Genomic DNA, 15321 nt, shown 5'->3' with positions numbered 1-15321 from the left:
CCAACTCTGGAAGGAACTTGGGGGAAAAGGTAGCAGGAATATGGGGGTATGAGGAATCCTCATTTTATGAACTAAGTAGACTGTTTTAACAATTTATGAAAATAGCCCATTTGGTTTCTAAATAAAATTGTTAAGATAAAAGTATAAATTTATTTCTTGCTTTTCAAATCATTTTCTATCATCTCAGGCCCCCATTAGAGAAAACTACGGTAAAATGGACATTCTTGGCACTGATGCTTGAAAGAGATATTATAGAATTTGCTAAAAGGGCACGTTTTCAACACATCGTGAGGCTTAAGCAGCTGATAAGATGATTCTAGGTCATTATCACACTTCCCTTGGGGCACCACTATTCTGGTGGTCTCTTGCATCCTGACTTTTCTTTTCTTTCTTTCTTTTTTTTTTTTTTTGAGACAGAGTTTCACTGTTGTTACCCAGACTGGAGTGCAATGGCATGATCTCAGATCACCACAACCTCCGCCTTCTGGGTTCAAGCAATTCTTCTGCCTCAGCCTCCCAAGTAGCTGGGACTACAGGCACGCACCACCATGCCCAGCTAATTTTTGTATTTTTAGTAGAGACGGGGTTTCACCTCATTGACCAGGATGGTCTCCATCTCTTGACCTTGTGATCCACCTGCCTTGGCCTCCCAAAGTGCTGGGATTACAGACGTGAGCCACTGAGCCCGGCTGCATCCTGACCTTTCTAATGCAGGATGCTTTCCCATTATAAGCCGTCAGCAAATCATCAGCTGGTCGTTTCTTTAAAGGAAGATATTACATTTCCTGCCCCACAAGAGGCCAGGAACTTCTCTGTAACTTTATCTCCTAAGAAACTCTAGAGGTGCCTATTCCCTGTCACTACCTTTGTTTAAAAGCTTGGTGCAAGTGCTAGGCAGAAAATATGTCCCAGAATTCCATTTATAGCTCTTGTTGGATTTGCCTGCCTGGGAAACTGAAGTGAAATATGGTCTTTAAGTGAACTCAGCATTATTTGTCACTCAAAGCAAAAGAGGACATGCCTAAAAGGATGGTTTCAAATCCCTATGGTCTATTGTATGTAACCTGAGCAGTGAATGGCAAGGAATATTCAGTGAGAAAGCAAAAGAGGTCTGGAAATGCACAAAAAAATAAATTTGGATAATTCAATGACATTGTCCTAAAAAAGAAAAATCAAGACTATTTCTTTTTGAAATAATCAGATTGTTTTGTCCACAACTGAGTTTGGGTATAACCCTTTTGCACACCTTTGTTTTCCATAACTTTGTTACACAAATCCATTAACGTTCATGGCAGAATTTTAAAAAACTAGGACATTCAAATTAAAAATTGATTTCATCCCAAATAGAATATCAGCTGTTCAGACATGATTAAGTTTCAAAGTAAAAATATGCTGGGAAAGATCTCCATGTGCACATTTGATAAAGTAGTGTAAAGTTTAATTACGGAGAAGCAGGTTACATCCAGGTAGAAACACCTTCCTTACGTCAGGATAATATTATTTTTTTCCCCAAGTGCTTTGTTCTTAATTTTAGAAGGTGATGGTGATTTTTTTTGTCATTGTGATTCTCCAGGTTTTCAGCATTGACCATAGGGTGATTTCCCAATTTCAGTAAGATATATTAAAGTAATTTTTGAAATAACCCAGAAGTGTTGAGTCTGAATGTATTTGTCAAAGCATTGAAAAGGAAATGGATGTTCCATTTGCTTTGGAAACAAGGCCATTCTGGAGCTTGGGGATGTGCTTCCTCCGAAGGAAGGATAGACCATGTCAGCAGCTCTGAAATGGGCTTATCCTTACGGAAATGTAAAGTGCTAGTCAAGGTCTTGTTTTTCATACTGCAAAATGTGAGAGGTAAAATATGCTGCCAAGTAGAGGATTTATCTATTTCCCTCGCCAAAGGAAGGAAGCTTTTTGAGACATCTAGTGTGTTTGGAAGATGAAGATAAAGGAGAGTATGATTTTGCCCCAATGAAAGAACAGTAGAAATCATGTCCAGGCCTCAGTTTCCATGTTTTGCTTCCCCAGTTCTGAGATCTGTCTGAAGGAAATGTTTGAACATTCAAAGAACCCTTTGGAGCCCCCCTTTTTTGAGATGGAGTCTCTCTCTGTCACCCACTCACTCTGTTGGAGTGCAGTGGCATGATCTTGGCTCACTGCAACCTCTGCCCCCTAGGTTCAAGTGATTCTCCAGCCTCAGCCTCCTGAGTAGCTGGGATTACAGGTGCATGCCACCATGCCCAGCTACCCCTTTGGACTCTTTTGATCATAGATGTCTGAACCTTGCCACATTTGCCTGCACATAGCATAATGTGATGGGATAAACCTCCTAAAAGACCTTGAATCCTCTTTGCCTACTCATGCTTTAAGAGTTACCCACTGCTAAAAAAGGGTTTAGAGAAGGAGTGTCATTTTATTCACGTTTCATTATCAGAGGCCTATTTTGACTGTGAGTCATTCATTTATTCATTAAACATTTATAACGTTCCTTCTTTTTGTCATAGATTTTGCCAAGTCTTTTCGCTTAGATTAATGTTTTAAAATCTCAACTACAGTTTTGTAAAGTAGGACTTTTAGCCCCCATTTGACAGATGAAGAGAATGAGGAGTAGGCAGAATGTCACTTGCCCCAACCAGTAGGTAATGGAACTAAAGGAACACTGGCCCAGTGTTCTTCTGCCTTCCTGGCTGTTTTCCGCCATTCATTATGTTGGACATGCTGACTTTTGTACTGCATCTTGTACTAAGCTGTTCCTTGTCTTCAAAGTGTCTGATTAATAATGTAGCATCAGATTTGTTTTTATGGGTTAGAAAGAGGAAAGCACATCTAAAAGTTCTTTCTATTATATCAAAATATCTATAAAAACTAGGCATGATCATAATCACATTTGGCACAAAAAATGTTCTTAAAATCTGGAAGTCTGAGTTAATTACTTCAAAAGACACTGCATTTGAGTACCTGATTTTTATTTGCTAAACTCCTAGAAATACACTGTATCAACATGTTGGGGTAAAACTGAGCATAGAGTATTTAATAGACAGAAGGGGCAGGATCTCTTGAACCCCAAACTTTGACCTTTCCAGGGCAAGGAGTCTAATCCAGGCATTTCCTGGGAAGGCTGAAAGGACCTGCCAGTCAAAAAGACATTACAAACACATTTCAAGGCTCTCCATTTTGGACAGATTTGCTCTAGGCAGCAGAACAGAGCAGAAAGAGGCAGGCTTCGGTGCCAGGCAGCTTTAAACTTGAACTTGCATTATCGCTTACCAGTCCCAAGGAAATTGGCAAAAGATAATTTTAAAATCTGATTGTTCATAGGCAAAATGAGAATAAAGATGTCTAACTCAAAGATTTGTTTTAAAAATTACATCAGATAATATAGGCTGAGTACCTCTCTGGTACCTAATGTCAGCAACGTTGAGTAAATAGGAGCGCTTATTAATTTAATTATTAGTTAAAAATACAAACAAGCAAAAAACCCAAAAGACATTATACATACAGTATGGGTTCAACTATTTATAAGTTATATGGAAAAAAAAACCCCAACACTGAAATATGTTTTTGTCACATATAGGAAACCTTAAAAACCAAAGTATTTAAGGTTTCCTATATGTGACAAAATACAGGTTGATATATTTTCTTTCTTTATGTCTTTCTAAACATTATAAGCTGTATACAATTAGCTTGTGTTGCTTTTATCAGAAAAAAAAGCAAAGCAAAAGAGAACTAATCTCTCCTTTTATGTGGACCCTAAGGAGATGTTTTCATTACTTCTAGGAAGATGGGGAATGAATTGCAAATGCATAAATTAAAATACCTGATTTGTTCCTACCAAAAATAGGACATCACATAATTTCCATAGGTAGCAAGGACTCAGTCACTTTTTGAGTGTTAGTATCTATACTAAGGATAACAGTTCGGTTTCAGCTATCAAATGCTATGCTTGATCACAAAAGTCTAACTATACCATTGATTCAGACTTTGTTAGTAGTTTTGCTTACAGTAAAATCTAGTCAGAATTAGTTTTTATGTACATGTGTATTTGCATATCTACATAGTTAACTTTACACAGTTTCTTTACCTTAATGTGTCTTAAGTCCACCATTTTAAAGTTTGATATTCCATCCTAAGATTAATTTTTAGAATATTTAATGATTATTTTGGTTGTCAAACAGTAAGTACAGTCTTTGAGATATTGTAACAAACTTTCTTCTTTAAGAAAATTGTATTTGGGGGTCATAATATCCCAGCTTTTAACTTCCTTTTTTGGCAAATAACTTTAAAAATAAAAATGGATATTCTTTCAATTGTCCCTTTTTCTGACTTACAAAGGAATTCTGTTAAAGAGAGACCTCTATTAGCAGAAAAAGCAGAATTGATTTACGAAAGCTGACAGGGCAAGAAAGTTTTTCTACATATAGACAGACACGGGAATTTCTACAAAAGGATGTTAACATTCTCCTTTTTATTTGGCTTCCTTCATCTCAATTTTCTATGAAATGAGACACCAAGAAGCATGTCTCAAAGTTCAAGCATTGTGCCACTTACCTGTACAGTCTGGGCCCCAGTGGCCGGGACAACACCGAGGTTGGAGATAGTCCTTCCTACAAATATGGCGGCATCCGGGGAGAAGCAGAGAGTATGTTCTGATCTCAAAGGTGTACCTTGGAGGGTAAAGAGAGGACATTAACCCATGATTAGAGCAATGCAGCTACTCTAGGTGGTAGAACTGCCTTAGCTTTCAATGTAGGTCCTAATACTTATCTATGGTTAAAAAAAATCTAGATGGAACATGTTTGGCTTTCTAAGTAGCATAAAACCTAATTATGGTTATTTTTAATTATGAGAAATGGATAAAAAAATCAGAGAACGGTGAACATGGTGGGGAAATATCTAAATGATATCAGAAGTAAAGTTAGTAGATGAAATAAATATTAAGGCCTAGGCACATACTAGAGATGTGCCTAAAACTTATCACTGAGTGTCCCAGCAGTTAATGCAGGAAGGGAGAGAGCATGAGTTACACAATGCACAGGATGTGTGGATTTAAATCAAATTCGTTGCTCAGGCTCAGCATATTTATTACAGACACTGTATATGGAGAAATGCCTGTGGCAGAGACAGTATAATGCAACAGGGAACATTTGCCACAATATCCTAGCAGGAGATAAAATGATGACTTCCTTAGAAGAGTTTCTAGTGCTGGCTGAGACATGGTTCCGGCATAACCATTCTGTGGAGGTTAAACACCATTGTCTGTTTAACGGGATCTCTGCAGGCATGGCCTATTTTAGGATTAGACTTTAGTATCTAGAGACAACCCTTCATAATTGTTTCTTTCCATTCCTTTCAGCTGGGCTGCTGTTAAGAATAATGTGATGGTGAGTTCAAGGTTGTCCTCCCAAACCAGTCCTTGAAATGTAGCTGATTAACAGCACAGTCATATACTTTATGGACAGTCAAATTGGGGAAGGAGCTGACTTTTTTTTGAATGGTTGAGATTACTGTCAGGGACACCTCTTTACAAAGGTGGGCAGGAGAGTTCAAGGGCAGAACCAAATATCCCTTCAGGAACTAATTTTGAAAGAATACAAGTGGCCAATAGGTATATAAAAAGGTGCTCAACATCACTGAACACCAAGGAAAGGCAAATCAAAACCACAATGAGATACATGCTCACAGCTATTAGGATGGTTATTGTAAAAAGCAAACAAACAAAATGCAGCAAGTGTTGGCAAGGGTGTGGAGAAAGGGGAACACTTGTACACAGTTGGTGAGACTGTAAATTGGTATAACTGCTACAGAAAATAGCATGGAGGTTCTTCAAAAATTAAAAATAAAACTACCATATGATTCATTAATTCTACTTCTGGTTATATATCCAAAAAAAATGAAATTAGGATCTTAAAGAGATTTCTTCACTCTCATGTTCACTGCAGCCAAGACGTGGAAGCAACATAAACATCCATCAGTGGATGAATAGATACAGAAAATGTGATATACACATACACTGAAATATTATTCAGCCTTTAACAAGAAGAAAATCTGGTAACTTGCAACAACATAGATGAACCTAAAGGATATCATGCTAAGTGAAATAAGCTACACCCAGAAGAACAAATACTATATGATCCCACTGATAGGAGGAAAATAAATAGAATGGAATGGTGGTTGTTAAGGGCTGAAAGGATGAGAAAATGGGAAGGTATTGTTCAAAGGGTATAAAACATTGATTACAAAAGATGAAACCATTTTATAGATTTAGTGCATATAGTAAACAACAAGGTAATATATGCTTAAACGTTGCAAAGAGAGGAGATCTTATATTAAGCATTCTTATCACAAAAAGAAGGGGGAGAAAACTTTTGAAAATGATGGATGTGTTTATGACACTGATTGTGGTGTTGGTTTCATAAATGATACTTACCTTCAAATTCATCAGGTTGGGTACATCAAGAATGTCCAGTGTTTTTGTACGTCAGTAATATCTCAACAAAGTTGTTTTAAAAAAGACCCAAATACATAAAACAAAAGAACCAGTCTTGAGTTTGTTCCAGCGTAGATGAATGACAGATTAAAGTTTTTATATCTAAAACATTTCTGAATGCAAAAATTTTATCCCATGTGCGTGTGTATGTGTGTGTGTGCTTGTGTGTTGGGATATAACCAAGTGTCCACTTTGGCAATGAACAGAACAGTAGCCAGTACCAAAATGTTTTCAGAAAAGTAGCCATTTAATTTTAAACATCAACTCTAATTATCTTGAATAAAATCCTAATAGAAATTGAAATAGGTTGCCAATGTGTGCCTGCTTTGGTAATTGAGAGTTAACTGCTGCATATGCTTGCTAATTATTTTTTCTTTTTTCCAGAAAGAATCAGATAGGAGCGATCAAGGTGTTGCAAGTCCTGATTATGCAGAGACGTTAATCACGTACAATACCAACTCCAATCATCATATTCGAATCTACCCTCCAAAAGGAGGAACCGGTAAAGATTATCCCACCTGATAATACCCACTGCTTGCTAATTCTAGGTTATTACTGGGAAACTTTCTTTTATTTAAAATGATGATTTTGATTTTAGAATATAATGTGGTCACATTAGGCAAATGTGAATTTAAAATAGTGTGCTATAGTGTTAAGGTGTCATTTCAAGCAAAATAAAAAATAATCCTTTAACCCAGAATTAAAAGCACACTCATTGAGTACTATCTAATTTCTAAATAAACAGGCTGAGTGAAAACAAAATTGCATTTGCAGTTGAACCCCATGGCTGCACCCATTAGCTAGCGAGCGTAACCACTTGTCATTCCTTGGCAGTATTAGCCTTGAATTTAGAGTTTTGAATCCCAAGAGGTCTTCAAAAATGCAAAGTTCACATAAAATACAACCATACGGTAATTTGTTTCCCCCCTTCTTCAAGTTCTAATTAGTATCAAGGTTCGCGGCTAGTTAAAAAGATGACTATCAGGCTCAAGGCTTTTATCATGTTTGAGACTAGAATTCTTTCCAAATTAAATAAAACCCAGATTTTCAAAATACAGGCAAAATGAAAAGAGAATGCTTATGTACAATACAAGATAAGTCGATTTTGTATTAAAATATGAATGAATAACAATGTACATTTTATGTTTTTAAATTTTTTTCAGACATAGTTTCACTTTGTTCCCCAGGCTGGAGTGTAGTGGCTCCATCTCAGCTCACTGAAACTTCCTCCTCCAGGGTTTAAGTGATTCTCATGCCTCAACCTCCCAAGTAGCTGAGATTACAGGCAGGTGCCACCATGCCTAGCTAACTTTTGTATTTTTAGTAGAGATGGGGTTTCACCATGTTGGACAGGCCGGTCTCAAACTCCTGATCTCAAGTGATGCTCCTGCCTTAGCTTCCCAAATTGCTGGGATTACAGTATGATCCCAGCAGCAATATGTATCTTAGACTTAAGTGCATAAATTGTGAGTTACCTAAGTTTGGGCTTATTGTCCTAAAGCAAGAGAAAAACCATAGTTATCTCTTTGCAGTTTTTGAGATAGGTGGTTTCAAGCTGGATTCATAGTTTCAGCACATTTATTTTCTCATGAGTACCTGCAATCTCGGACTCCTACAGTGCCATTGGAAATCTTGGTGTAACCATCCGGGCAATTAACTTCAAAATTGAGAAAGCAGGCTCGGCACTCAGTCCTAATTGTAAGGAGAGACTTCTGGTCACATCTTCTTGTCTGTGTAAATATAAGAAATGAACATTAATTCCTATTTTCAGAGTCTTGTAAAACATCTAGCAAGGCCAATAACGTCTCCAATCATCTCAGTGGAATGTCAGGGATGGTGATAAGGTTGATTGGTAATGATTGGTTTGCTCCTTTAAATCTTATCTGGAAAGAGTATTGGGATCAATTAGCAATGTCTGCCATGGCTGTAGGTGAAAGAAGTGCCAGTGCCTTGGAAGATAGTTACTGTTTCAAAGATATTTGCAATCTTTAGATGACAATCCAACTGAAAAGTAGGCTCCAGGAGAGCAGGGATCTTTCTCTGTTTTGCCCACTGCTGTACCCCAAGCCCTAAAATAGTGTCTGACACATAGCAGTGCTCAGTGAATACTTGTTGATTAAATGAATGAATTAGGGAGAGCAGAATGTTTAGCAACATAAGGTGGAGATGTAACAGGTAAACTGAAAGATCCAGACTCAATTTGGCACTGTCTTTAGGATCCCCTGTTGCTGATAATGCTGAGGCTGATCCTCCCTGAGAGATACCTCCCTTTCCTCAACTTTTCTTCATTTCCCCATTAAGCTTAAGTTGGAGCAGCTTTGTGCAACAAAGAGAGACTAAACTTGGGGACCAAAAGACCTAAGTTTGGAGTCAAGTTCTATATCTTGCTAAGTGTACAATCTTGAATGAATTCCTTACCCTTTGCCATCACCTATAAAGGGGAGATATTAAAAACCACTCTTGAGATTACTGAGACCTTTAAATGATGAAGGTCATTTAAACAGGTGTGGATTTCCTGGGAAATGCCTGAAGTATGACAGGTGGTGAATGCTGACTTCTGTAACTCTTCACCCACCTTTGTGCCTGTTTTCTCTCCTGACTGGTATGTTCTCTCCTGTTCACTGGGCTCCCTAAACCAAGTCCGTCAAGTAAAAGATGGTTTAACACCATCTCTTTCACAAAACCACATTCATTTTTCTTCCTTTGCTCAACTTCTGCTCTTCCTGTGGCTCGCCCAGTGGAGCACATTTTGTTGGTCTTTGCTCTCCATTAAAAAAACCCCTTCTTGGGCAGGATCATGTCTCATGCTTTCATATTATTGTCAGCTCATCCATGGTCCTGGCACTAGGTGAGGCATGGTGGAAATGTTACCACTGCTTCCAAGTTCATTGAAACATATAACGTCTGCATAAAAAGAAAGTTTATGCTAGGCGCAGTGGCTCACACCTGTAATCCCAGCACTTTGGGAGGCCGAGGCAGAAGAATCACTTGAGGTCGGGAGTTCAAGACCAGTCTTACCAATATGGAGAAACCCCGTCTCTGCTAAAAATACAAAATTAGCCGGGCGGGGTGGCACATGCCAGTAATCCCAGCTACTCAGGAGGCTGAAGCAAGAGAATCGCTTGAAGCCGTGAGGTGGAGGTTGTGGTGAGCCGAGATTGCGCCATTGCACTCCAGCCTGAGCAACAAGAGTGAAACTCTGCCTTAAAAAAAAAAAAAAAAAAAAAAAGGAAAAGAAACTTGATACCTTCAGAACTATTGGTTATGCATCCTTTCAAAGGCATCATCTTATTTGATCTTCACTGCTCTGAAGAAGGGCAGGTATCATCATCCTCATTTCAGCGGGAAGAAAACTGAGGTGAGGGGTATTGCAGTGATTTGCCCAGGGTTACCCTGTGAGTTTCTGGCCTTGCGATTCCTTGATTAGCCCTTTCTCTTTCGTGCACCTGAGTGGAGCATAGAAAACTGAAATCTCTATTTTTACCAGGAGCTTTTATTTGGTGATCATCGTGAACCGAAATAGCACTCGAAGTTTCTTTATTGAGTAATAATAAAAGCTACACTTAGCTATAGTTTGAATTAACCTCCTTTAATTGTCATGACACCTCTACATTTTTTTAAAACAGGTTTTTCTTTACATGGGGGTTTCACATTTGGATAAGTATGTGGGGTTACATTACTTTGTCTTTTCTTTCTTAGTGGGCTGGATTTGAAACCCTCTCCTTAAGAAACCTCTTGACCTTCAAGTTGCCCTTTTCAAATGAAAAGACTCATTCTGTCTCTCATACAGTATTTACAAACTTGTCTTCTCTGAAAAGGAAATTCAGCTTGTTTAAATCAGTTAAGGTCTAATTTCTGCACGAATGCAAACACTTGGTGATGATGATGGTGATTAAGAAGATGATGATAGTGATGGTAATTACAACCATTTGTGGAGCACTGTCAGGGTAAGACTGAAGCTTGAAGAGTTAAATAACTTGCTCAGGGTCAAACAGCTGTGGAGGATCATGACTGCCTCTTAGACCTATTTGTTAAATAGAAAAATGAGATCCACAGTTCAAACTCACCCCTACCTAATTTCAAAACTGGAGCTCTGAGCCATTAGGCCATCTTCCCATTTTCATGAAAACATTATCAGAGCATGCAGCAACTGGAATAAAAATTGGTGGTGATAAAAATTTGCCTGGCACAGGTGCAGAATCACGTTTAAGATTCATTCTCGATGGATCAGAAATCAATAATGTCTCATTGACAGCTGGCCTCACTCTGAGGCCACACCTTGGTAAGCTTGCTTGAGGATTCGGAGTGCTGATGTACTTCATGGAGTCTACTGGTAAGACCTCCCTGGGGACTTTTACTACAACTCTATGGAAGGCAGAAGAGATGAAAGAACGAAGGCCTGATGATTTTGTAAAATATTTCTGATCCTTGTGTTCCTTAGAGAGATATCCACCCTGGAATTCCCCAGACCATCTCTCCACAGCCATAGTTATTTTCTACAGTCAGAAAGATGGGATGGTAGATATTCACAGTAATGAGACTATTAGAACAAATAAAAAACAGGATGCCAACGTCGGCACTGGAAAAAAGAACGTTAGCACTAAAATTAGAGATCCCAACAATGGCGGTTTAGCACAGGAAGAGCAGCAAGTGGGTTAGCACACCTTCAGAAGGATTGTGCCTTACAATTAGGACCATAGTCTCTACAAGTGTTCTCTGCATTTTATAAAGTCCAGATTGTACCCTTTACCCATGACAATAGAGGAAAACAACAAGCTTTTGAACACATCATAGCAATTAACAAATAAAAAGAATATGAAAGTCTCCTCTTACCTGTCCTGAGGTTTCAGCTGAGCAGCAGAAATTTTGTACAACCAAGCCAAGACAAAAAATTACTAAATATTGTAGCATGATGAGGAAATATTTGCTCCTTTTCCGTGCCAAGCACCTGTCAGGCTGACTTAGTTATTTTAACTTAGTTTTATAAACTCCCAGTGAATTCTTTCTCATTTCAGTGTATACTTTTAAATCCTTTCCTTTCCTTTTTGCTAGATCGAACCAGGAGATAGGTGAGACCTGCCTCTAGAAAGGAAAAATGGCAAATCCAGAAGTCTTGGTGAAACTGGTCACAGTAAATGGTCTATATATCCTGGCTGACTGACAGGATATCCTGCAGGGGCTGAGGCAGAGGCTTAGGCCAGGATTTGTGCCTGTGAAGCACTCAGAACAGTCCTGCCTCTCCTCTACTCTGCCCCCACCTCTAGTCCTGCCTACTGCTGCCCTGTGGCGTTTCCACGACCATGCCATGTAATACTGCAGGCCTTTCAGTCCCAATGCAAAGGTCTAAGCTTGCTGTTGAACAGGGTTGGGGGAGTGCCTGTAAGTGGGCACAGTCCCAGGTGTAGAATGAATGTTGCAGAAACCTTGCAAGAGGTGGTGGCTTCACCCTGGGTAAACTCTACTGCAAAAAAAAAAAAAAAAAAAAAGGTCGCCTTACAGATGCTGACAGGTGGTTTGAATCACAGATGCTGACAGGTGGTTTGAATCATTCTTTCTTCTTTTCCATTCCACTTCAGTAACAAGTGACTGAGCCTGTTGGTTTAATCTTACCCTTTAAGTTCAGATCTAAAGCCACCCCTTCCAGGAAGCCTTCCTATCCTACCCCTCCACAGGACCATAAAGATGCTCCCAGAAGTTTGCACATAATTCCATGAAAGCCGAGTCACAACTGTCTGTCTGTCTCCCATGCCCAACAGTGATTGCCTTGAGGACAGAAGAATACAGCGTTCATCTTCTCTGTATTCTTTGATGCCTCGAGCAGAGACCTGCACTTGAAAATAATAAAAATGGCTAATAATAGCCATCACTTTTTGAAAACTTACTGCAGGCTAGTCACTATTATAGACCTCTCTATGGATTTCATTGTTTAATTCTCACGGTACTTGGTGAAACAGGATTATTCTCCTCATTTTACGGAGGAGGAAACTGAGGCAGAGAGGTTAAGGAATATATCCAAGGCCACACAGCCAATGGGTGGTAAATCTAGTATTCAAATTATGTGGTTCCAGAGCCAGTACTGTCATCCACTGCCCTCTGCAGCTGAAACAATCAATATTTAATAAATAAATAAATAATAGATGGTGTTCACAGTCCTACTGGAAACCAGGATGGAAAAGTGTCAGACCCAGCACCAGGAAGGGTAAAGTCTGGGCTTATCAACAAAAGGGGCATGTCTCATGACACTAAATTAAATGGGAGGTTCATGCACTTACAGATACTAATTTTGGTTAACTGATCCTTTTTTTCCTCTGCAAAGTTCCCCCCTCTCTCTCTCTCCTCAACTGCTTTCATCTTTTGAAACAGCAATTTATAATGACCGATAATCTAGGAAACTTTTCTAACATAGGCCCCTCAGAGGCCAGCTCAGAAACCTGGGAGAGGAGCTTAAAAAGAATGCCTCACATTTAGCTCTACTCGAGAATAACACAATCAGAACGGGAGCGGGGCACAGGAGAATTTTCCAAAGCTTCCTGGTTGATTTCACTTGCATTGGATCATTGCTTGGGGAGAAATGAATTATGACTGTGTGAAACTAGTGAGATTTTGATGTTTATCCATTACAGCAGTTGTGTTACCCTAAAAAATACACCCGGGACATAAATTGGATGCTTCTTTCTGATTCTTTTCTTTCTAAAGGATGTAGATAAAAATCTGGGGCTTGGAACAGGCTAGATTCCAGGTGAAATAATAAAATGAGCCTATACTGCCATTTCCTAAATAGTGTTTTACCAAATACAATTAGGGGAAATACTGTAGGGTAGTAGGGAAGGGTTCTCTCACCAGATACTTTGGGAAACCCTGACTCTGATATCCTTTTCTCATAGATTGGCCATGCTTGTTATTCCATTGAAAGTTCTGAGAAGTCTTTTAAAACAATATAACCAAATGAAACAAAAAACAGTTCAATTTTGTTCAAAGCAGCATTTCCCAAACTGTTGAGACTAAGGAATGCTTTCTCTCTTTGCAAATTCATATTGGCAACCTCCAGATTCTGTGTTTTATCCGTGTCTCTAAGGGAAATACCACGTGAGGCTTTAGCAGGTGGTAAATGCTAAATTTATTCATTGAAAAATGAATAAATTATTTCATTTTTCAATTGCTAGAAGTAGAGGTTAGCCTGCCAGTGGCCAAGAGACCTATGCATAGGGTTTATGAAATAGTTGCATTGAAAAATGCCTATAATGCACATGGCATTCTTTAGAAATTGTTTGAATAGGTGTGTGAATTAATTTTGTTTCTGTTACGCTCTTTCGATTGCTATAAACAGGGATTCTTCAAGTTATTTCAAATCCTTATTCTGGCTCCCTAAAATGTGCCTGCAATTAACAAGTAAAGTGCTTAGAATGGTACCTAGCACGCAGTGGATGTTCAGTCACCCTTGACTATTACTATATAGTTAAAATATGCAAATGTGACAGACAGTAACTACACAGAGCTCTACCCTGAGCCCACAGTAGCTCTGAAGTAGGTCGGATTTCCCCAGTCCTGGGTTGTCTCAGTTTTGCTGATTCGTATGTCCCGTGTTGGGTGAAATGTCACTTTCTTTACTATGGTCCATATTCTTTTTACAGATTGTTTAAATTCTATCTCATTTCAGGTGTTTTTTAATCAACAATATTCCATGGGCAGTGTGCTCCCTCCAGTTTCCTCCCTGTGCCGAGGACAGTCACATAAGACTGGGTGCGGCTGTCCTCTCCCCAGGACTGCTGTTTACTCTCTCACTGCCTGTTCTTTGCCCCTTCCTTGATCAGCACTCACCTCCTTTGCACCTGTGATCTGTCCTCAGTGGCGACAATGTGAGAGGATATAGTTTCCTCTTGGGTGAGAGGAAGAATTTTCTGATTGGGATCTGAAGAAACTTTGCCCATATTGGAAAAGGAAAAAATGGGGAAAGGTTGGAAAATTCCTGGGTAACAATGTGGAAATCCTCATGGCTGTGGGATTCTGTTAGTTGTTAGTGTGTCCCTGATCCTTTCTCTATGTCATGCTTGTCACTGAGTTTTTAGTCCTTGGCAACTTTGTCTAATAACATGGTTCGTGTGTGCATTGAGAAGGATTAACGAAAGGGGAGTCATCACCTTCCTCATCATCATCACCTCATCACCATTACATCATGGCAAACTAACATACAGCTTTCATCATGTGCCCAGCACTCTACTGATCTTTAACTCATACCTTATTTAACCTTTTACATAAATTTAATTGAATCTTCATGTTGATTTAATAAATTTAAATTTTAAGACATTAAATATTCACCATAGGCTAATGCATAAGTATGCCTATTATTTATATTTTGCAGATTAGAAGACTGAGACAGAGAAAAGATGAATAACTAATTACATAAGTAATTAGTTATATAATTACTAATTACTATTATTCCCATTTTACAGGTGAGAGAACTGAGACAAAAAGACCATGAGTAATTGTCCAAGGTCACGAAGCTATGAAGTGATATGTACGGACTTAAATCCAGGCAATGTGGATCCAGAGGCTGATGCTGAGGCATCCACTTGACTTGCTTTGGTCTTTCATGAACCTTGAACAAGCTCTTCCTGAACCCTGTGCAATGGCCAACAGGTTAGAGTTTATTCTTATGAAGTAGAACAAGCTTCACTGTTTACATCTTATCTTTTACTTGCAGGAGAAAAAAGACTAGAAATTGGGAATCTGAGGTCAATTTTTTGGTTAAAAAAATTTTTTTTGAATTCTTTTGGCAACGTTTGCCAAACAGAAGAAAAAGATCTCAGAACAGCAACTAGATACAACTTTGCTTA

The 15321-nt window shown here is 38.8% G+C and overlaps 1 protein-coding gene and 1 non-coding gene across 3 annotated transcripts in view; both read right to left on the bottom strand.

The window, feature by feature from the left end:
- Positions 1-11605, bottom strand: part of STAB2 (stabilin 2) — a 189258-nt gene extending 177653 nt beyond the window's left edge. For both annotated transcript variants that reach the window (XR_013522061.1, XM_035257427.3), the window contains exons 1-3: positions 11321-11605; positions 8084-8217; positions 4549-4664 (exon numbers count right to left, since the gene is read on the bottom strand). Coding sequence is in view for 1 of the 2 variants with exons in the window: in XM_035257427.3 (XP_035113318.3) it covers positions 4549-4664; positions 8084-8217; positions 11321-11398 (328 nt within the window). In the remaining variant the exon portion in view is untranslated. The remainder of the gene's footprint in view (positions 1-4548; positions 4665-8083; positions 8218-11320) is intronic.
- LOC118144669 (U8 small nucleolar RNA) lies at positions 6877-7012 on the bottom strand. Its single transcript, XR_004729419.1, has one exon. It is a non-coding gene; the product is annotated as a U8 small nucleolar RNA (small nucleolar RNA).
- Positions 11606-15321: the final 3716 nt, after the last annotated feature.

This window comes from Callithrix jacchus, chromosome 9, assembly GCF_049354715.1.
Source record: "Callithrix jacchus isolate 240 chromosome 9, calJac240_pri, whole genome shotgun sequence".
In the NCBI taxonomy this organism is placed as follows: Eukaryota; Metazoa; Chordata; class Mammalia; order Primates; family Cebidae; genus Callithrix; species Callithrix jacchus.
This window is presented reverse-complemented; position numbering and strand designations above follow the sequence as displayed.